The sequence below is a fragment of the Numenius arquata genome, chromosome 5 (genome assembly GCF_964106895.1).
Source record: "Numenius arquata chromosome 5, bNumArq3.hap1.1, whole genome shotgun sequence".
Classification (NCBI taxonomy): domain Eukaryota; kingdom Metazoa; phylum Chordata; class Aves; order Charadriiformes; family Scolopacidae; genus Numenius; species Numenius arquata.
The window spans coordinates 19512147-19533388 of record NC_133580.1 but is presented as its reverse complement, the minus strand read 5'-3'; the positions used below and the strand labels follow the sequence as shown (position 1 = coordinate 19533388).

Here is a 21242-nt window from a genome sequence, read left to right as displayed (position 1 = left end):
AAGGAGGGGAAAAAGCAGCCTCACGGAGCAGGCAGGGCGGTAAGCGATACAGCAATTGGATACGGGGACCTTCCCGCCCCATCGGCAGGGACAGAAAGCCGAGCTGCCCGTCCCCCGCGACCCCGCGAACAGCTGTGACACGGCACAAAATCCCACGAGCAGATCTCACCCCGGTGCTGGGGAGAGGGGAGGAAGGTGAGTGGTTTGGACTAGCCAAGAGCCACAAGCCAAGAGTCCCGCTCCAGCCTCCACCAGAGACCAAACAAGCCAGGGGGAGACACAGCTTTACTCAAACCCTCCTCCCACTTTATTTCAAACATCATAAAATATACATACAGAAAAAAAAGGATGAATGGGAGGGGAAAACGTTGGGAGTGGCAGGGGGAGAAACCTCTCCCAAAACGCAGCATTGACTCAGACAGCAACGGGAAGCAGCTGCTGTGGAGCGTGTCCTCTGTCCAGGTGACGGGATCTCCATCACATGCCTGCAAGGAAGGGGAGGAGACTGAGCCCCGGCACAGAGAGGAAAAGCATAGAATCATAGAATGGTTTGGGTTGGAAGGGACCTTAAAGACCACCCAGTTCCAAATCCCTGCCCTGGGCAGGGACACCTCCCACCACACCAGGTTGCTCCAAGCCCTGTCCAGCCTGGCCTTGAACCCCTCCAGGGATGGGGCAGCCACAGCTTCTCTGGGCAACCTGGGCCAGGCTCTCACCACCCTCACAGCAAAGAATTTCTTCCCCAGATCTCATCTCAATCTCCCCTCCTTCCGTTTAAGACCGTTCCCCCTCGTCCTATGGCTCCTCTTCCTGATCAAGAGTCCCTCTCCATCTCTCCTGGAGCCCCTTTAGGGACTGGAAGGGGCTCTAAGGTCTCCCCGGAGCCTTCTCTTCTCCAGGCTGAACCCCCCCAACTCTCTCAGCCTGTCCTCACAGCAGAGGGGCTCCAGCCCTCCCACAGCATCTCCGTGGCTCCTCTGGACCCATTCCAACAGGTCCATGTCCTTCCCGTGCTGGGAAGCAGGGCAGAGCCCCCTCCTGAGCAGTTCTGCGATTTACTGGAGGGGAGCAGGCACAGGCTGTGGCTGGGTTAAGGACATCACCTGTCAGGGTGCCCCCGTGGACTTTTGGATTTGCTCCTTTAGGATCAGGATGCTCTGCCGTTGCTCCGGGGGCAGCATGGCGATCTGGTCTGCCGTCAGCTGCAGGACCTGCATGATCAGGGCTGCCTGTGGGGAAGAGGGGAGCATCAGAGATGTGTCCTGCCAGAGCACCCATGGGCTGCCAGAGCCAGTGAGGGGCTGTCCCCCCCCACAGTAAGGCACATAGGAAGTGCTGTCTCACCCTTTCCCTTTTGCCCACTCACCTTCTCATGATCCTGGGGGGTGACCTGGCTCTGCCCAGGGCTAAAACCTCCAGGCTGACCAGCTCCTTGGACCCCTGCGCCAGGAATGCCTCCTCCCTGCATGCCTGCCCCTGCCATGTTAGGAACCTGCAAGCACAAGAGAAGGGGTAAGGACACAAGGGGCTCTGGACTAAGCCACAGAAATACAGGAACATAAAGCAGATGATCAGATGGAAGCCTTCGCAGACAGCCTGAAGATGCCCAAGCACGAAGAGAGAAAGGTTATCATGTGTTTTATGTGCTCTCCTTTCCCTCCACCTCCTGCGTTCCTTCCTGTGCATCAGGAAGAGGTGGAGAGAGGACCAAGCCTCATTTTGTCCCCAGCTGATGGGCAGTGCCTGGGGACATGGGATGGGTGCCCCAAACCCCTCAGAGAGCCACTGACCCAGCCTTGGGCTTCTTGAAGGCACTGCTCTGCGGGATGCCCCCCACTTCTTTGGCTGCTGCAGGACACCATCACCCCCCCAACACAGCCCCAAATCTCCGAGACACCATCGGTGCCCAACCAGCTGAGCAGAGGTGGTGCGTGTACCTGGCGGGGCCCCTGCGGGCCACTGGCTCCCATGTTAAGTGGCCCAGGACCCTGCATCCCACCAGGTATAGGGCCACGTGGATTGGGCCCAGGCCCTCGAGGCTCCAGACCCCGGGGCTCCATGACCCTGGCCTCCATGGCCCTGGCTTCCAGCACTCGTGGCTCCAGGACCCGTGGCTCCAGCCCTCGCGCCTCCAGGGCCCTCGCCTCCATCACCCGGGGCTCCAGCCCTCGCGGCTCCAATCCTCGTGGCTCCAGCCCTCGGGGGTCTCTTCCGACTGCAGGGGAAAGACAAGGCAAGGTGTTGAAGGGAGAGGTGCGGCAGGGAGCGGTGGGAGCAAGCCCGCTGCCACCTCTGCCTGGGGGCTAGCAGAGCCGGGGGCAGAGGGGACATCCCTTGCTCTGTGGGACTGTCCCTCCTTGTCCTGGGGTCAGATGTTTCACTGCCCAAACCCCCTTCCTACGCCTTGCACCGGGGCAGCGGGCTCCGCTCTGACTCCTTGTCTGTACGCTTTAAAGCCACCCACTATTTCATGCCCCCTCTCTCACCTCGAGCATCCATCAAGGGCCCCCGCGGCTCTCCCATCAGTGGTCGGGGTTCTCCCATGGGTCCCCCCCTCATCTCATGGGGGGGGCCACGGCTGTCATGACCAGGCATATGGTGCATAGGGGCTCCCTGGTGGGGCGGCCCAAGGTAACCTCTGACGCAGAAAGACGAGGAGAGCAAAGCAGGAGGAGGAGAAAAAGCGAGAGAGTGTGAATCAGACGCTGGCTTGGCACGGTCTGGGCAGAGCGCTGGGATTGCCCCTGAAGCCGGCCGTAGGGGGAGGAGGGCGAGGCTGGCACAGGGACGGGTGCTGTCGGCCCCACAGGGCTGCTGCCATCACACCGGGGATGCCCCATCCCCGGGGAAACGGGCTAGCCCCCGTGGTCGGCAGCACAAGGGCCTCCGACCAGGCAGTAGTGACTCCCGGAAGGCTAGTGCCATCCCTGTCCTCAGCGAGAGGTCACCCTTGGGCAGGGGACAGTGCCAAGGGCTCCTCTCCTTCCCTCTCCCCTCACCTGGGCTCCACTTCTCCAGTGACTGAGAGCAGGGTCCCTCCGCGAGGGTCATTCGGGGCATCTCCCAAAAGGCCTCGGGGTGGCGGGCCACTAGCAGGTAGAGGTCCACGCTGCATAGGGGCCCTCGGGTCTGGCATGGGCACTGCCAGGGAGACACACAAGAGCTGGTGAGGATCTGCATGACCAGTGCCGTGCCGTGACTGTCCCCCAGAGCCCTTGGGGTGGCCTCGCTGCTCCCCAGCGCGCAGGCGGGCGAGCCGTGCTGACCACCGGGGGCAACAGCCCCTTGCACAAGGCTGGAGCGTACCAAAGCCCCTTCCCTGGCTGCTGACTTTATCCCTCTCTGGCTCTACCTCAGGCTCCTTATGGCACCGGGTGGCCAAATCAAGCGTGGGTGCCCCCGTGGCGATCCCTACAAGCGTGGGCATCAACACCCTGCTGATGGGGGGCTAGGAGCAAAGCAAGACCTGGAAGGCTCCTGATAGTGAGGTGTCAAAGGGGGATGGATCCAAGGCAAAGGCCCTCTCTCAGCCCGCTCTCCTTTTCCACTGGTGGCTCCCTGTGTGCAGCGCTAACGTTCCCTCCTCTGGCCCTGGAAGAAATCCTGCCTCCTCCTAACCCTGAGTGATAGGCCAGTCCCCGTCCCTGAGCACAACGGGGTGAAATCTGCCTCTCTACACACTCCACAACGAGCTCCGCGGGAGAAGGGAGCTGGCGGGTGCTGGGATACCTTGAACGCGTTCGATAGACGCAGGCCTGGCAGGTCCCACGGGCGAGAGCTGCAGGTTCCCTGGGCAAGCAGCAGGAAAAGAGGGAGAAGAGCAGACACGTAAATAGTGTATGCACACATGCACTCAGCCTTGGGGACAGTGCTGCCTGCAGGACCGCCTCCACTCCCTGAAGTCCCCTGGAAAACCTACGGAGAAGATGCTGCCTGCTGCGGGTCTGGCTTTATCAGCCTCCTCCATTAACACCACCTCTGCCACCACAGGCATGACAGCCAGCTTGGCACGGCCCTTCCCTCGCTCACGCAGGGCAGGAGGACATCCTGCTAGGAGAATCGGCATTCTGTGGGGCCACGCTGAGCCCCACAATGCACAGCCAGTCACCTTCTGGCCCTGCCTGCAGCTTCCCACGGCGTTCCTCAGCGCCAGCTTTCCGACTGCTCTCCAAAACCTTCTGGGTGCCAAGAGATACTGGTTTGCTCTCAGGAAGAAGGTGCCCACCCCAAAGAAAATGAAAGTCAGCTGCCCCTAAGTACCTAAAACCAGAGGATCTCAGAACTGCTTTGCCATGTTCCCGGTACAAGGCCTAGGATACGAGTCAAGGCAATAGGGGTGTCAACTGCCTGCGTGCCTTATTACTGGGAGAACAGGAACGCCTTGGTTGTGCTAACCCTGGCACACGGTAACACGTGAACCGTAAGGAATCCGGCTCCGGGGCTGGGCCGTACAGACCGTGCCTGCGGAGGGAAAGCCAAGCCATCACTCCCGGGGAAATTCCCTGCCAAGCCTCCAACTCGCTGTCGCAAGCAAAAAGCGAAGGCCCAGCTCCCTCTGCCGGGCACGGAGCAGGGAGACATGGCGGCGGCACAAGCTGCTTCCCAGCACCCAGGCAGCAAAGGAGCAGGACAGGGACCGGAGAAGAGCAAGCTCTGCCTGCCCGCACAAGCGCAGGGACAGACAGGGGCCCACAGAGATGGAAAACAAGCACATCCCGCCCGGTGGGGCTCTGTGGGGACCAGCAGCTCTCCCCACTTCCAGGGCACGTCTGCACAACACGGAGCAGAACAAGCTGGGAGCAAACTGGTGCGTGGGCTGGGGCTCTGGAAGCAGGAGAGCTGCCACCACAACCTCGCGCCTAAGCGAACAAACCCGGGCACATCCCCGGATCCAGGGATGGCAAGGCTGCAGGGAGCTGGCAGGGGCTCTCGGCGCGGCACCGCTCAGCACCCATGACCTGGGCCCCCGCTGGAGAGAGGCTGACACAACACACAGCGCTAACCCACGTCTCTTTTACCTTGTCCACGCTCCAAGGGGACAGGTCCTCCGCCCGGCATCCCAACCTGCGGCTGCATCCCACCTGAGAGGGAAGCGGCAGAGATCAGAGCCCTCCTCGGCCATCCCTGCACCCATTCCTTTGGCCCCAAATACCTCCCCCCTCCCAGCTCCTGGGGGAGCATCCGGAGGTTAATTTTCTTGGTGTTGCTCCCCCACAGAGGTAAGTCAACTTTCTGGACCACCACTGGCAACAGCCACAACCACAACACACAGTATGGGACGATGAGAGCTCTCACAGGCCAAGCCCTCTGATTTTAGGGGGAAGTTAGATTTTAGGGGGCTGTCTCCAGGACACAGGTGCCCAGGGCACCGTTCAGCCAAAAGCCACACACTCACCTCCTGGAGCCATGGGGCCGGGGCCTGGGCCCTGCACAGGGGCTGCCATCTGTCCCGGAGCCGGCACTCCTCCCTGCATGGGCGGCTGCATCAGCGGAGGAGCGCCATTCACGTGCATCCCACCCTGCCCAGGAGAGAAACCGGACCTCAGGGAAGCCCCATCACCCAGCCATGTGCGCCCCAGCTGGGAAAGCTGGAGCCGGCCATGCCCATCTCTCCCCTGCTCAGCATGTGCATCGTGTCAGCTCTTACTATGGGCTGCGGTTGGGACGAGGGGGTATTCTGCGGGTTCAGTTGGGCGTTTGGCCCTGGCCCAGGCCCCGGTCCCGGTCCAGGTCCCGGCCCTGGCACTGGCTGCTGGTTGCCTGGGATCAGAGGAGGAACACTGGTCTGGCGATGCAGGATTTTCTAGGGGCAGAAGAAGGAGAAAGGAGTTCTTTTTCCACCCTCCCCTCCACAACAGGCCACCGATATCCTACCGACCCCTGATGAGGCAGGAAGTGACAAACCAGGGCGATCTCTGGGTCGACGATCCTCATGACCACCTGGGCCTGCAGCAGGGCATAAGCCAGCTGGGGGTTCTGGAGCAGCATGTTCCTGGCTTCCTGGGGGCTGTTCTGGACACACAACTGAGAAGACACAGGCAGATCAGAGTTCTGGCGAGGCACAACATGGGCTGCGAGGGCACAGGCAACGGTGGTAGAAGCTGTGCTCAGGCAGAGAGCGCAGTTCCCCGCTTCACTCACCTTCATCTGCTTCATCAGCTCAAACATCTGCTCGGGTGGCAAGCTGGCTACTGCCCGGCTGATGGACTCGGGGGCATCTTCAGGACTGACAGGGTCCCCGTAGGGTGACTCTATGATGGGTGCGCCTGTGCCCAAGCCTGAAACAGAGTTTGTGACCTCGTACCGCAACATGAACCGAACATTTTTAAGGGGCTCAGCAGAAGGGAGGAACCACACTATTACAGGGAAAGGGAGACAGTGAAAAAAGGGAGATCATCTGGGAGAGAAAACACAGAGCTGAGCCCACGCATGGCTCTACAAAACTACTTGCTCTGTGAGGTCTCCACCTCGGCAGCCTCACAGAAGAGGGATGCTTTGTAACACTGAAAAGGCCGTGCCCAGTACAACATCACCACGCTCTCCACCACAAAATTCAGACTCACTCTTCAGCTCCTCCTTGTTCTTCTCACTGGCTGCGTTGTCGACACGCAGGGCCCTCCCGCTGAACTCTCGCCCGTTCAGGTTCCGCATGGCACTGAGGGCCGTCTCCTGGTCTTGGTACTCACAGAAGCCATAGCCCTTTGGCTTTCCCGTCTCCCTGTCATACACCAGCCTGCACAGCGAGGAGGAGAAAACCGCCACTGCTAAGGGCAGTGCAGGCATCGAGCAGTGCCCACAGCTCCCCATTGCTCAGGAGGGGGCTATTGGGGGACATCACACAGGAGCAGAGTGAAGGCACTGGAGTCAGGTCAAGGCGCGCAACAGCCAGCCAAAGGCCTCCTGGACCCAGGCTGAAGGGTGTTCCCAGAGCTCTGGTGTCCAAGAAGACCAGCGCTGTGCCTCCCATGACCCCACGAAGGCAGCTCCTGGGGACACAGGACCAGACGGGCTACTCCTGCAGCTCCCAAGCCCTTAACTGAGAGCTCTCTGAAGCCTGGTGCCAAGTCAGGGAAACATCCCTGCAGAGCCACTGGGATGGGAGTGCTCCGCACCCTCCATCTCTCCGCACGGAGCCTGATCAGGACCTGAGGACTTATCCACCCTAGCTCCACGGCAGGGAAGCTGCCTCCAGCGTGGAGCAGACTGCCTGCATTGAGGCTTGACCCATTACGCCCTATGCCTCCAGGCCACCTCAGTGCCTGCAAGCCCTAGTACAGCTGCCACAGCCTCACAACACCCCCCCTCAGAAGCTGCCCTGCTCGGTGCTGTTTGGTGGAAGGCTGGCCCTGCAACAGCACAAGCCGACACAGCCCCACACTATCCTTGGGGCTTGGGGTGAGACTCCCCTGCACTGCCCTGGGGAACCGGGGAGGTGGAGTCCAGCAGCCGTTACAGAATGATGGAATGGTGGGGGTTGGAAGGGACCTTTGGAGATCATCTAGTCCAACCCCCTGCCAGAGCAGGGCACCCAGAGCAGGCTGGGCAGGCGCGTTCGTAATATCTCAAGAGATAGAGACTCCACACCTTCTCTAGGCAGCCTGTTCCAGGACTCTGGTACCCTTAAAGTGAAGAAGTTTTTATTCATGCTGAGAAGGAATTTCCCATGCTCCAGTCTGTGCCCGTTGCCCCTTGTCCTGCCGCCGGGCACCACCGAGAAGAGCCTGACCCCATCCTCTTGCCACCCGCCCCATAGATATTGCTCGGCATTGGTGAGGTCCCCTCTCAGTCTGTTCTTCTCCAGGCTGAACAGCCCCAGGGCTCGCAGCCTTTCCTCAGCAGAGAGATGCTCCTGTCCCTTCTCACCTAAAGCTGACCACGGGCCCAACCTCCGAAAAAATGTCCTTCAGCTGCTCCTCGGTGGCTTCGTACGGGATGTTCCCCACTGTGGAAGAGAGACGGCGGCCACCGGTCAGCGCTGAGGCCGAAGGCTGCGCGGACACCGGGCCCCCTGCGGCGGGGAGGGCTCCGCCCGCCCGTCCCCGTCCCCGTCCCCTCCCGGCCCGCCCCCACGGCCCTTACCGAAGACGGAGCGCAGGGAACGGTCCACGGCGGGGTCCCGCACCGACAGCCCCGCCATCCCGCCGCCTGGGCCTCACCGCCGCCACTTCCGGTCCCTCACTCCATGAGACCCCCCTCACTTCCGCTTCCGCCCGCGCCCGCAACAAACATGGTGGCGGCGCGGCCCAGTGGGGAAGGTGCTCCGGCGGGAAACAGAGGCCTGTGTCGCTGCAACCTGCGGGCCGCGTCCGGTAGGAGCGGGGAGAGGAACGGGAGAGCCGGCCGGGGAGTGCTGGGTCCTTGGGGAGCCCTTCCTGGCACAGCCGGCCATGGAGTGCCGGCTGCCGCGGCCTCAGGAGTGCGGTCCCGGGCACCGGCTCTGAGACACAATCCTCCGGGTGTGCCGCTCCGCCCACCTGGGCAGCCCTTCCCCCGGGCACCCCATCCCTAGGGGCACCCCATCCCCTGGGATACCCTATCGCCGGGGACCCTATTCTATGGAGTACAGCATTCCCACCCTGCGTCCCAGAGTACTCCATTCCCCCGGACACCCCGTCCCCTGGGGCACCCCACCACTCGGGCTCCCCATTCTGGGGGGTACTGCATCCCCAGCCCTCACCCCAGAGTACCCCATTACCCCAGGCACCCCATCCCCAGGGGCACCCTACCTCTAGAGCACCCTACCACTAGGGCACCCCATTCTGTGGGGTACCACATCCTCAGCCCCCACCGCAGAGTACCCCATTGCCCCAGGCACCCCATCCCTAGGAACACACCATCCTCCTCATCCTGTGGGGCACCCCATCCCCTGAGATACCCCACCTCTAGAGCGCCCCATCCCCTGGGGTACCCCATCACCAGGCATCCCATTCCGTGGAGTGCCCCAGCCCCCACCCCAGAGTACTCCATCTCCTGAGGACACCCCAGTCCCCCAGGGTATCCCCTCCAGGGCACCACAATCCCCCAGGACACCCCATCTTCCAGGGTATCTCCCCTGAGGGCACCTCAATTCCCCAGGGCATCCCATCCTCCAGGCACCACATCCCCCAGGGTACCCCACCTCCCCGGTCACCCCATCCCCAGTCATCTCAAGGCAGTGCCAAGGCAGCCAGCCCCCAGCCCTGGAGTGCAGCCGGGGTTCCGATGCACCCAGCATGGTGGTGCCCCATCAGCCCCAGCTTCCTCCTGTCCCTTGTGAGCCTGACACCCTGTTCCTACCTGGCAGGTGGCTGCGTCCCTGCTAGATGGTGATGTCCCCCGTCCTGGGGATGGAGGCAAGGGATGTCTCCATCCCCGTCCCTGCACTGGCCACGGAGCCACGGCTCGCCCAGCGCCTCAGGTGAGCCTGAAGGGGGAACAGGAGCCCTATGGCTGCTCCAGCAGGGTGCAGGCATGGCTGGTGGGGAGGAGAGCTCAGAGGGCCAGCCCCATACTGGGGGGGGGGGCTTTCTTCCTTGCGGTGGGGTGGGCTGAGGAGGGCCTGACCATGCCTTGGCCTTGCAGGGAGCATTTGGAAGAGGAGCAGCTCCTGGACGGGCGCTACCGGCTGCAGGAGGTTCCAGGAGGCCGGGTGGCCCTGCCCGTGCTGGAGGAGAAGCTTGACCAGCTGCAGCTGCCCCAGGAGATGCCCTGTGAGCTGGTCCGCATCCAGGTTGGGAGAGATCCCCCACCCTGAGCCCTGCCCTGGGGTGGTGGGGTCTCAGCCCCACACGCCACATCCCTCCCATAGGATCCCGTCCCCTCCAGGGCAGCCCGCCGGCAGACGCCTGCCCAGAAGCTGCGGGACGAGCTGCGGTGGCTGCTGGGCGAGAGCTGGTCGGAGGAGCTGGAGCGTGACGTGCCGCACGCCTGGCAGCGGCACGGGGACCTGGTCCTGCTGAGCGAGGACAGCTTCAGGGCTGCCCCCTGGCAGAAGCTGGGTAAGGGGGAGCGGGGTCTGCCTGCCCAGATCCTGCCCACAGAGATGCCATGGCCTTTCCCAAAGCTCCTGGGATGGGTATGTTGCAGGTCCGGTTCTCTGGGAGACAGTCGCCTCGGCTCTGGGTGCCCGGCGGCTGGCTAGGCGAGGACGGGTGTTGCCGGATGGCATGCGGTCCCCCAGTGTCACCCTGCTGCTGGGCCAGGACGGCTGGGTGGAGCACGTGGACAACGGGATCAGGTAGGCAGGAGCCATGGTGCAGGATGTGGCTGGTGTGGGGAAGGGGGCTGCCCTCATCGGGCCGGTGATATCTCCCAGGTACACGTTCGACGTGACCAAGTGCATGTTCTCACCGGGCAACATCACGGAGAAGTTGCGGGTGGCCTCCCTGCCCTGCTCCGGGGAGGTTCTGGTGGATCTCTACGCAGGTAACGAGGATGGTGGAGAGGTTTGGCCGGGCAGGCAGGCAGAGAGTACCTATGGCATCCGGATGGATTTGAAATGTCATTTCCAGCCTGGACTGGAAAAATACCCAGGTTTAGAGCTCCTGCTCTGTGGGTGATCCCTCAGCTAACCTGGCACTGGTGTCCCTCCTGTGTCCCTCTTGCCTTTAGACACCTTGCAGTTGGGCTCTGCAGAGCACTGCTCTGTACCTGGTGCTGGTTGTGAGAATTGTTTGGATCCATGGAAAAGATTTGCCCTTGATATTGTTTCTGAAAAGCTCCCATAGATGTCCTGAGCCTGTTCTGATGCACTTTCATGATGAGCTGGCGCTAACTGAAGTGTCCTGTGCTGTGGGATGAGTGGGGAGATCACGTTGGGTGTTTGCGTGTCAAGAGAGCCGCTGTTTCGTGCTTGGGGAAGGTAGTGCTTCCAGTTGGTGCCTCACAGAAAGGATGTGGCACTCAAAAAAACCTCTGGATTAATAAAAATATATGGCAGTCTGGGCACTTCTGCACAGAGTAGGAGTGGAGCGGGGCATGTCTGGAGCTAATGGCCAAAGACTGAAGGTAAAATAAACTCTTTAAAGACAGATTTTGCTTTTAGGGAGGGGGAGTGGGAGGGGTGTGTGTGAATTTCCATTTTTCCCAGTGTCTGGGCTTGTTCTGACCTGGAGCAAAGCAGACACAGAGGGCCAGGGCTGCAATCCGCATCCCGCCTTGCCTCCATGGAGGAGTGCGGACTCCCGGTGGTGCCCAGACCCTGCCCTCAGCCGCTGCCACTTCTCCTGCCCCCAGGCATCGGCTATTTCACGCTGCCTTACCTGATTCACGCGGCGGCCGCCTTCGTCCACGCCTGCGAGTGGAACGGCCACGCCGTGGAGGCCCTGCAGAGGAACCTGGCTCTGAACGGTGTGCAGGACCGCTGCCGTGTCCACCACGGGGACAGCCGGCAGGTGAGCGGTGCCAACGGGCTGTGGTCCCTCTGGCCCCACGGGGCATTCCCCTCACCTCCCCTCTCCTTCTAGCTGGAGCTGCGGGACGTAGCGGACCGCGTGAACCTGGGGCTGATTCCCAGCTCGGAGGAAGGCTGGCCGGTGGCCTGTCGCGTCCTGAAGAAGGGTACGGGTGGGGTTCTCCACATCCACCACAACGTGGAGACTCCCCCGGCACCGGCCCCAACACAGACCCTGGTCCTGTGGGCTGAGACAGGGTCTCCAGAAGGAGCTGGCTCTGATGGAGAGATGCAGCGGCCAACGGAGGACGGCGGGAAGGAGACACTGGGGGCCAGGATCAGGCCTGAGTGGCAGAGGTGGGCTGAAGCCACAGCGTCACGGATCCGGGGGCTGCTGGCAGAGCTGCATGGGCAGCCGTGGCGCACCAGCATCCTGCACATCGAGGCAGTGAAGTCCTATGCGCCCCACGTGCATCACCTCGTGCTGGACCTCGAGTGCCGGCCCACGTTCCCCGCCTAGGTGGCCACGGGCCCTGGTGTGGCTCCAGCTCCCACAAAATGCTGGTGTTGGAGCATCCATGGCCAGGAGATGGTACCGTGTGCTGCTGCCAACCTGAGTGCACTTTTAACTCCCCTCGTTCCTGGGTGCCTTCCAGTTCCCAGGGCACCGAGGGGTGTGCTCCCATGGGAGATCCCATGGCCTAGGATGGAGCGAGCTGGGGCTGAGAGAGCCCCAAGGCTTTGCCTGTTGCTGCCCAGATCTTGGACACGTGGTGGCACCTTCAGCCCCATTTTCACACGGGGCTGAATAAACCTCCAGTTTCGGCCAGGCTTCGTTTCGGCAGGTCAAGGGCAGAGTTTGTGCTTACATTTACCAGTGTGCTTTTTTATTGTAGCGGAAACAGGTCTGTTCATCTCATTTTTTTCTCCCCTTTTTGCAGAAATAAAGATGTTTCCCACCTCTCTGGTTGGCATCCAGTTAAAACACAAACACCAGTGCAAGCAGGGGGGTCCTGCTTGGGGGGGGGGCGGGGCCGGGTCCCCTGGCAGTGCATGGAGGGGCTCAGGGAGAAAAGCCTGTGCCCTCTGCCCTCAGCTCTGCCTGCGAGCCCAAAGCCCTCCTGCCTCGCGTATGTACCCCCGGTGCAGAGACACCCCTGCCCCAAGAGGGGCATCTGGCCCTTTGGTGTCTCCGTGGGGTTTCCCCTCATGTCTGTGTTCCGTCTCCTCCCGCAGGGCTAGGAACCTCTGGCTCTCTCCCAGCCGAAAGCAAGGGCAGGGCCGCGTCCCCGTGTTGGCTTTGCTCCCAGTTTGTGTCCTATGCCGTCCTGCGTGGCGAGAAGCTGCCTTCCCAGGGTGGTGAGACCCACGCCTCGTCCTGCCACGTCTGACGACGATTTCCCTCTGGCCTGGGCTGCTGTGGGCAGAGCCGGGACCGTATCTCTGCCCGCGAAGGACGAGGGCAGAGGCTGGAGCCTTGCAGAGCTGGGAGGACGCCACGGCCACGTTGCGGGTCGAGCTGGGCGACCCGGGGAGCGCGGGTGGCTGTAGACTTTGTGCCGGCGGCTGTGTGCTCTTTGGGAGGAGCTGCCCTCCCGCTACCGGGGGAGCAGCTCCGGGCACCGGGCCGGGCCGTGCCCAGCCGTGCCGGGGGGGGGAAAGCAGCACCGCCGGGTCGGGACCGGGAGCTCCGGGCGGGGGCTGGACGGGGCGGGCACCGCCTCCCGCCCGGGCCGCCCCGTCGGTGCCGCAGGTGAGGCGGGCGCGGCTCCTTTAAGGAGGCGGCACCGCCCCCTCCCTTGTGTGTCCCCCCCCGCCTCGTTGCTACCGGGAGGCGCCAGCCGGAGCCGCGGCAGGTACCGGGCTGGGACGGGGTGGGTTCCTCTGCTGGCGGCGGGACGGGGCGTCCCGGTGGCCGCCGCAGCCGGTGAGGCGCGGTGTCCCTGGGCGGGGGGGGGGGTCCCGGCAGAGAGGAGCCCGGGGGCCGGTCCGCCGCCTCCACGCCGGGCCGCGGGGACAGGAAGGTCCCTCCCGCCGGGCTCGGCAGCGGCCGCTTCCAGCCGCCACCCATCCGTCCCGCGGGTGGCCGGTGCCTCGGGCGGGGAAGCGGGGGGAGCCCCGCGGGCTGCGGGAGTGCGGCTCTGCCCGGCTCCGTCGGGGGCCGGAGTCGCCACGGTTGCCCGGAGTCCGGCTGTCATCGGCCGCCGGCGGCTCCGGGACGGATCCTGCTCCCGTCGCTCTGCGGGGGGGGGGGGGTGGTGGGGGGTGTACCGGCAGCTTTCCGAGCCCAGGGTGCGTTTGTAGGTGCAGCAGCCTGTGGGCCTTCTCCTTCCTCCCCGGGGGTGCCCGGGGGCGCTGGGCGTTAGCCCCGGTCCCGGGGCTGGCAGGCGGCCGGTAGCCCGGCCCGCAGCCGCGCCGTGCCCTGGGCAGGGCGGGATGGGTGCGGGAGCCCGGGGCGCCTCGGCGGTGTCTGGAGTGCGGTGATGCGGGATGGGGGGTGGTGGTGGAGGTGGTGGAAACCGGTTCCGCCCCGGGGTGCGGGCCTGGGGTACCCAGCAGAGCCGGGGCTGCGAGCCCGTGGTGTGGTTGCCCTTCACCGGCTGGCTCGCCCACAGCAGGGGCGCGTCCGGCTACTTCTGGCCAGCCGATTCCCGGGTGGAGAGATGTCGGAAGCCGTGGATCTGTCCTTCCTGTCCGAGGCCGAGAGAGATTTGATCCTGCAGGTCCTACAGCGTGATGAGGAGCTCCGCAAAGCAGAGGAGAGGAGAATCAGGTGGGAGCACGGCCGGGGCCAGGCAGGACGCTGGTTTCCCGGCTTTGCTCTAGAAGCAGCCGGAGGGGCGAGGATGGGGGCGGTGGGGCTGGGACGGCAGCTCTGCCCCGGCCGCGGGGTCCCAGCGTGGCTCTGATGCCTCCTGGTGTTGGTGTCCGAGCAGACGTCTGAAGAACGAGCTGCTGGAGATCCGGCGCAAGGGGGCCAAGCGTGGCAGCCAGCGCTACAGCGAGCGGACCTGCGCCCGCTGCCAGCAGAGCCTGGGCCGCATCAGCCCCAAGGCCAACACTTGCCGGGGCTGCAACCACTTGGTGTGTCGGGACTGCCGTTCCTATGGCCCAAACAGCTCCTGGCGCTGCAAAGTCTGCTCCAAGGAGGCGTGAGTACCTGGGGACAAGTGGCAAGGCCCTTCTACATGCTCCTCCTGTCTCCTTCCTCTTCCCAGTCCCCCCAGCTTGATGCCCCATGGCCAAACTTTCCTAGCCCAGCTGGTCTTCTCCAGCACAGGGATGCCGTCACTTCCTAGGGTGGGCACCCATGGTTGGGTGATGGAGAACCGGGTCGTGCCCCACTCTTGGGTCTTCTTCATGCCCACCCCACTCCTTTTCCGACATTACTTGATTCTGGCATCCCTCCATGCCCCTTGCACAGCCTGTGTTTCAAGCACCCCAGTTTTCCTCCCTCTCAGCCTCCCCTGTCCTACAAATTTCACTTGGGATGTAGCTGGGCCTGTGGTCTCATCTCTGCCCAGCCACCTGGTGAATGTGTCCATGGTGCCCGTGCTCTCCTTGGCCATGGTAGCACCAAGGGTGGCTGTGGGGCACAGGGAGCAGCCCCCCCATTGCCCCTCACTGCCCCCCACTGCCCTGTAGTGAGCTGAAGAAAACGACGGGGGACTGGTTCTACGACCAGAGGGTCAACCGCTTTGCCAACCGGCTGGGCAGCGACATGGTGCGGCTGTCCCTGCGGCACCGGTCGGCAGGTAGGGGTGCTGCAGTGATGCCTTCTCCCACAGCCCGGCCCTCCGGGATGCTCCAGCTTTCCCTGGAACTCCTCTGCCCGGTGCCAAGTGGGCTGGGAGCAGCTCCTGCTCCAGCAGTGGGCTTGGGGCGGTGGTCCTCCTGATGCCTCTCTTCTTCCAGCCAGCAAAAGAGAGACCGTGGGACAAACCCTCCTCCAGAAAGCCCAGCTTGGCGAGTCCAAAAGCTCCTCCACAGCCCGTCAGCAGAGCCCTCCAGCACCCCGGGAAGGGTCCAGGTAAGGATCCCTGCTGTCCCCTCTGCTCTAGGTGCCAGCTCTTGTTGTCTGCAGGGATGAGAGGGATGCTGCCACCCTGTTTGGATCCTTGGTGGCGCAGAAGCTCTCTCTCAAACCAGCCTCCTCGCCAAACAGGACATACCTGTGGTTTTGTTTGTCTGCAGTTTGTTTCCAGATGCCTCAGACCCTCGGGATGGCAAAAGCGACACGGAGTCCATGGAAAACATGAGCCTGGATGGCTACAGACCTAGTCCTGCTGGCACGAGGGGCAGGTGAGGGGCTTCCTGGGTGGGTTGTCCTTGGCAAGACTGGCTTGGCAAAGGATGAGGACCTTGCGTCAAGCACTTTTTTCTTGGTCTAGTGAGGGGGAGCTGGCTCCTCTGGGCTGAAACCTGTCCCTGAGGCAGGCAGGTCCTCTGCTTCCCAGGCTGGGGTGCTCCGGGGAGCTTGTGGGCAGATGGCACTTCCCGGCCAGCGCTTGCTCTCCCAGCCATGCTCTTGGCCTGGGACAGACCTTTCTGTGTCCTCTGCAGGAGTAACTCCCTGGAGAGAGCTGCCCCTCTCAGAGATGGAAAACAGGTTGCTGTGCCAGCAGGACCCGCTGCCTCCAGCCTGACCCTCCCTCTCCACTCCAAAAACAAGCTCTCCGACGGACGGGTACCTGCCGCTGCTCCAGTGGGCTCAGCCCTGCCCTGGGACATGGAGCTGGGACCCCCATGGGGTGCCCACTCTGCCCTCCTCTGAAGGGACCCTTCCTCCCCAGGATGCCACCATGGGAAGCCGCAGCAGTGCCTTGGTCGACGAACACGAAACGATATTCAAGAAGAATCCCCGGCGGGTAGTGAGGCCTGCGGGTGAGCGCTCATGGGTGCAGGGGGTTTTGGGTGCCGACGTGGCAGGGGGTGGGTGGCTGCTTCGCCCTGGGCTGTGGTGGGCTCTCGGTGCAGATGGGAGAGGCTGGGGAGGGAGAGGGGGAGCAGCAGGGCTCTGCCAGTCCTGCACTGTGCCACCATCTCTCGTGCAGAGTACACCAAGTCGGTGATCGACCTGCGCCCGGAGGACTTCGTAGGGGATGGTGGCTCCTTGGGGGACAGAAGCAAGTCGGTCCCCGGCCTCAACACGGAGCTGGTGAGACCCTCGGCGTGCCGCCGAGCTGGCTACCAGGTGGAGGGTCTGGTTACCTGGCTGGCTGTGCCCTGCTGCTCCCCACGCAGGTGGCTTGTCCCTCTCCTTGCAGGAGGAGGAGGAGGAGGACATCGATAACCTGGTGGAGATCCATCGGCAGAGGGTGGCCCGGGGCAGCATGCGCAGTGGCACCTCCTCGGTGAGTCCCTGTGGCCCCCGTGCTCTGCTCTGCAGGGAGAAATGATGGGTTGGGTAGGAAACTCCTGGGGTGAGGGGGCTTCCTCCCCTTGAAGGACATCAAAATGCAGAGCCCCAGCTCTCTTCCAGGGAGCCTGCATGTGGGTGGGAGGCACTGGGTGGCCATCCCCAGCCACAGAGCGAGTGTGAGGGGCTGTGCCATGGTGAGTAGCCTCGCTGAGGATGAAGAGGAACCATCAAGTGATGCTCTCCCCAGCTCAGCCCTGCCGGTGTCTTCCAGAGCACTCTGGGGAGCATGGTCAGCATTTACAGTGAGGCGGGTGACTTCGGCAACGTGGCGGTCACCGGGGGAATTTCCTTCTCCCTGAGCTACGAGGAGAAGACGCAGACCTTGTTCATTCATGTGAAGGAGTGTCGCCAGCTGGCCTACGGGGACGAGGGCAAGAAGCGCTCCAACCCGTGAGAGCTGGGGGACACACACACGACGGCCGGTGGCACTGCTGGTGGTGGGGTTGTGGGAGAGCTGTAAGAGGGGTGGTTTTGGTGAGGCAGGAGGTCTGGGCTTGCCCCAGGGGACCGTGGTGGGGCTAGCTGTGGGGAGACGGGTGAAATGCTGCTTGCTCCTCCCTTCAGGTACGTGAAGACCTACCTCCTGCCCGACAAGTCCCGGCAAGGGAAACGCAAGACGACCATCAAACGCAACACCATCAACCCCCTGTACAACGAGCTGCTGAAGGTGAGCAGGGGTGGGAGCCTGTGGGAGCCTGGTGGGGCCAGGCAGGCACTAGGCCCCGGGGATACTGCTGGAACAAACCAGGGGAGGGATGGGCTCCGAGCCGTGAGGTGGGGGTTCTGCAGAGGTCCCATGTCCAGATGCAGCACCCTACAAGCTGGAAAACCCCACTCCCAGGCTGTGTCCCTGCCCTGGTGGGGCTGTGGTGCCAAGCCCCGGGTGCCATGGTGGGGTGCACAGCTGTAGATGTGAACATGTGTCACAGCCCATGTTTCTGGCTCCTCTGGCACCCCCCAGAGCTGGGGCCTTCTATCCTGGATGTTGCTCTCCATGGAGAAGGCTCCTGGGCCACTGCAGGCAGGCTACACTGGCAGGAGGGCGGGCAGCATCGCTGCAGAGGCAGAGATAAGGCAGTTCTGGGCCCCAGGGCAGAAGAATTTGGTGCTGCCCTTCACAGTCCCCACTGCGGCCACCACAGTGTGGTGGGAAGGGCTGGCTCCGTCCCCAGGCCAGCAGCACATCGCTGAGGCCAGGCGCCCTCTGGACAGGAGGGAAGTGGGAACTGTGGTTGTGTTTCCAGGCTCCCACAGCCCTGGGTTTGCTGAGCGCTCTCCTTCTGACCACCTGAGGCTCGCTGGGCTGGCAGAGCTTTGCTTGTGGTGGGACTGGGTGGGGTGGCTGGATGCCGTGAGTCCTAGTCCTGGCTCTGTGTGGACTCTGAGGACCACTTGCCTAGAGAGCATGGGCTCCTGCACCACTGCTCCAGGGCTTTGAGGTTTCAGCAGGCTTGGAAAGGAAGGCAGTCTCCTGCGTGCATCCATTGCTCCTCAAACCTGCTCACTGGTGGTTTTCCCCTCTCCTTAGTACGAGATTAGCAAGTCCCTCCTGCTTGCGAGGACACTGCAGTTCTCCGTCTGGCACCATGATCGCTTTGGCCGCAACACCTTCCTGGGAGAGGTGGAGGTCCCGCTGGACGCCTGGAACTTCGAGAGCCACCTGGAGGAGTTTCTGCCCCTGCATGGCAAGGTGCTGGCTCTGCCACCCCAGCCCTGCTGCCCGCAGCACCCTCCCTTGTCCTCGGGGGTGGCCCTCGTGGGCAGAAGGGCGCAGAGACCTCGTCCGAGAGCTGCCCAAAGGCTTGTGCCAAATCAGATCTTTGGAGAAATGAAGACCCCAGAAGCAGATACCAAGGCTGTCATAGTGAAAAAAGGGCAGATCTTCTGTCTTGAGCCTCACTTCCCTACCAAGGTCCCCTCTGGGATGCAGTGGGACATGTCTCTGCCCCCATCAGGTGTTTTTCATTCTGCTTGCTCGATTGCTCCAAGCGAGCAGATCTTCCCAGTTCCTGGCCGGGAGCGATTGGAGCCAAATTCAGGGAAACAAATGAGGGAAATTGGCTGGGACATCCTGCTGCAGCGCCGTCAGTGAGGGCCTTTGTGCAGCTTGATGGCAACAGCAGATGCTGTTGCTGATGGACTGAAACTTAGTCCAAAGTTACAGCCAAAGTAGGATCCTGAAGGGATCCAGTCTGAGTCTGACCTGGTGATGCTGGGGAGGGTCTGCAGGCATTTGTGCTGGCTAAACCAGCTCTAGGAGAAGCCAAGCCCTTTGGCCCAGCATGGGGAGGTGCTGCTTGCAAGACCAGGCCATCGCCATGTCCGCTTTGGCCTCTCTAGCTGCGTTTGATAAGTCTTGTTCCTTTGCAGATTGGGGCGGATGCTGCTGGTCTCCACCAGTACAAGGGGGAGCTGGTCGTCTCCATGAAGTACATCCCGTCTTCCAAGCACCCTGGGGCTGGGAACGGCAGGAAGGGTGAGTGCTGGAGCTCCAGGATCTCTGTGTAGCCTGTGGGACCTGCTCGTGGCCACACAAGCTGGGTCTGGGTGGGTTTCTTGGGTGGTGCCGCTGCAGCCTTCTGCTCTGTAGCTCTGGGTCAGGGCAGACCTGGCTGTCCTCAGGCTGGCTGAGTGGTCCCAGTGCTCTCCTGGGGCCTGGGGCTCTAGGCTGGACCATCAGGCCCCACGTGGAGCAATTGTTTGCTGTAACCTCAGCAGGCAGGGCCAGCAAGGGAGGAGGCAGGAGGAGATACCAGCTGGGGATCTGTACCTGCCTCTGCCATGAAAGCTGTTCAGCAGGACCTTTCCAGAAGTCAGCAGTGCTGGAAATTAAGGTTGATTAATTCTTGCCGTGTTGTGTTTTTGCCAGGCAAAACAGGGGAAGGCGGTGAGCTCCAGGTCTGGATCAAAGAAGCCAAGAACCTCACGGCTGCCAAATCTGGGGGGACCTCAGACAGCTTCGTCAAGGGGTGAGTGTGGGTCCTGGGTGGGGGACTGACCTCCCTGTCTGTGTCCCAGAGCCACCCTGGGGAGGGATGGGTCTCTCTGCTAGCTGTCCTTTGCTGCCTGTGTGGTACCCTGAATGTCACTGTCTGCCCCTCTCTGCCTGGAGACGAGATGCTTCTGATGCAAACGCTCTCCTGGGTTTTGGCTGGCTGAGAGGTCGCAGTGGGAGCCTCCAGCTGCCATCAGATTGTCTTCCCCGAGGTCCCCAAGCCACTGGGCAGCCTGGCTGGGGGTGAGCAGGCTGTGGTCCTTGCCCTTTCCCTCTCTTAGACCACCTACAGTCTGCTGAGTGGAGTTGGTGCAGAGACCCAGCCCCTGGCAGACCATCATGGCTCTTCCTGGGCCATATCGGGGAAGGTGGGGCTCCAGCCCAGGTCCTGGGGTGCTGAGGTGCCCCAGACCCTGGGGCAGACAGCAGTTGCACACATGCCCCTAACCCAAGGGGCTGCTTCCCCCAGCTACCTCCTGCCACACAAAAACAAAGCCTCCAAGCGGAAGACACCGGTGGTGAAGAAGACCCTGAACCCTCATTACAACCACACCTTCGTCTACAACGGCATCAACCCTGAGGACCTGCAGCACATCTGCCTGGAGCTGACGGTCTGGGACCGGGAGCCACTCTCCAGCAATGACTTCCTCGGGGGTGTCCGCCTGGGGGTGGGCAATGGTGAGGAGCCCTTGGGGTCCCAGCAAAGCCTGGGGGACAAGCAGCCTTGCTTGGGGCTGCCTTGATGAGGGCAGGAGGCTGCTCCAGCACTGACTTCTGCCCGCGTCCATCCTTTCTCCCAGGCATGAGCAACGGGCAGGCTGTGGACTGGATGGACTCCATGGGTGAGGAGGTGAACCTGTGGCAGAAGATGCGCCAGTACCCAGGCTCCTGGGCCGAGGGGACGCTCCAGCTCCGCTCCACCATGGCCAAGTTGCGGCCGTAAGCTCCGGCCCTGGCACCAGGTCTCGGCCGAGGGCTGGCAGCGCTGCTCGAGAGCCACACTCCCTGCGTGGCTCTGCGAGGCTGACACACCTGGTTATTATTTTATTTTGCTTATACTTTAATAAACATGACTCTCTTGAAACAGGCTGGGGCAGAAAGTCTTCTTGGCCCAGCTTTGTTTAAAGGGTTTTCCTTTTGTCTTAGGCTCTGCACCAAATTTCAGGCTGAACCAGAGTCCTTGTGGGCCCTCCCTTCTTCCCCCCTCAGGCGAAATGCTTTGAAATGTGGTTTGTTTTTCTTTTTCTACTTTCCATTCGTCTTCCTCCCACCCCTTCTGTTCCACAGTCTTGCTCCCTCCCTCCTTGTCTTCCCCATGCTCCTCCTGCAGGATGCTGCCGGCTCCGGGACTGGGGCAGCCCTGGCTGTGGGGCCGGGATGGAGCTGTGTGGTGTCAGCCTGGGGGAGGGGGCTGGGGGTAGTGGTCCCCAGGAAGGATGCATTTCCCGGGGCTT

At 62.6% G+C, this 21242-nt stretch overlaps 2 protein-coding genes across 5 annotated transcripts; one reads left to right on the top strand and one right to left on the bottom strand.

Moving 5' to 3' along the window:
- Positions 1-287: 287 nt before the first annotated feature.
- On the bottom strand, positions 288-8175 carry CSTF2 (cleavage stimulation factor subunit 2). 3 transcript variants are annotated; one of them, XM_074147079.1, is made up of 15 exons: positions 8080-8175; positions 7864-7942; positions 6564-6733; positions 6142-6278; positions 5905-6024; positions 5648-5803; positions 5396-5519; positions 5019-5081; positions 3730-3789; positions 3000-3141; positions 2487-2638; positions 1938-2215; positions 1367-1492; positions 1104-1229; positions 288-485 (listed from the first exon to the last, which is right to left on the bottom strand). In XM_074147079.1, exons 1-14 carry the CDS (start codon positions 8135-8137, stop codon positions 1107-1109), a joined length of 1788 nt encoding a protein of 595 aa, XP_074003180.1. In that variant the 5' UTR covers positions 8138-8175; the 3' UTR covers positions 288-485; positions 1104-1106. The 3 variants fall into 3 exon arrangements, with proteins under 3 accessions (XP_074003180.1, XP_074003181.1, XP_074003183.1); XM_074147080.1 differs by lacking the exon at positions 3730-3789; XM_074147082.1 differs by lacking the exons at positions 2487-2638; positions 3000-3141; positions 3730-3789 and having other exon boundaries at positions 8080-8173.
- Positions 8176-8212: 37 nt separating this feature from the next.
- Positions 8213-20919, top strand: SYTL4 (synaptotagmin like 4). Of its 2 annotated transcripts, XM_074147125.1 has the most exons (23): positions 8213-8309; positions 9284-9397; positions 9562-9709; positions 9788-9977; positions 10066-10216; positions 10295-10404; positions 11215-11372; positions 13987-14144; positions 14308-14523; positions 15017-15126; positions 15287-15401; positions 15566-15673; positions 15935-16058; positions 16165-16255; positions 16426-16529; positions 16639-16725; positions 17005-17183; positions 17358-17460; positions 18322-18483; positions 19164-19269; positions 19663-19762; positions 20258-20466; positions 20589-20919. In XM_074147125.1, exons 2-23 carry the CDS (start codon positions 9303-9305, stop codon positions 20729-20731), a joined length of 2967 nt encoding a protein of 988 aa, XP_074003226.1. In that variant the 5' UTR covers positions 8213-8309; positions 9284-9302; the 3' UTR covers positions 20732-20919. The 2 variants fall into 2 exon arrangements, with proteins under 2 accessions (XP_074003226.1, XP_074003227.1); XM_074147126.1 differs by lacking the exons at positions 13987-14144; positions 14308-14523; positions 15017-15126; ... (11 more) ...; positions 20258-20466; positions 20589-20919 and adding an exon at positions 11445-12336.
- The last annotated feature ends 323 nt before the right edge of the window (positions 20920-21242 follow it).

Excerpts from the sequence above, each read along its gene's own strand:
- CSTF2 (XM_074147079.1), bottom strand. The coding sequence starts at position 8,137 with ATGGCGGGGCTGTCGGTGCGGGACCCCGCCGTGGACCGTTCCCTGCGC. Across the intron at positions 5,082-5,395 it reads CGGCCCCATGGCTCCAGGAG|GTGGGATGCAGCCGCAGGTT; the intron begins GTGAGTGTGTGG and ends CTTCCCTCTCAG. Across the intron at positions 2,216-2,486 it reads GCCCTTGATGGATGCTCGAG|TCGGAAGAGACCCCCGAGGG; the intron begins GTGAGAGAGGGG and ends TTTCCCCTGCAG.
- SYTL4 (XM_074147125.1), top strand. The coding sequence starts at position 9,303 with ATGGTGATGTCCCCCGTCCTGGGGATGGAGGCAAGGGATGTCTCCATC. Across the intron at positions 11,373-13,986 it reads ACCACGGGGACAGCCGGCAG|CAGGGGCGCGTCCGGCTACT; the intron begins GTGAGCGGTGCC and ends GCTCGCCCACAG. Across the intron at positions 16,530-16,638 it reads CCGGCCTCAACACGGAGCTG|GAGGAGGAGGAGGAGGACAT; the intron begins GTGAGACCCTCG and ends CTCTCCTTGCAG.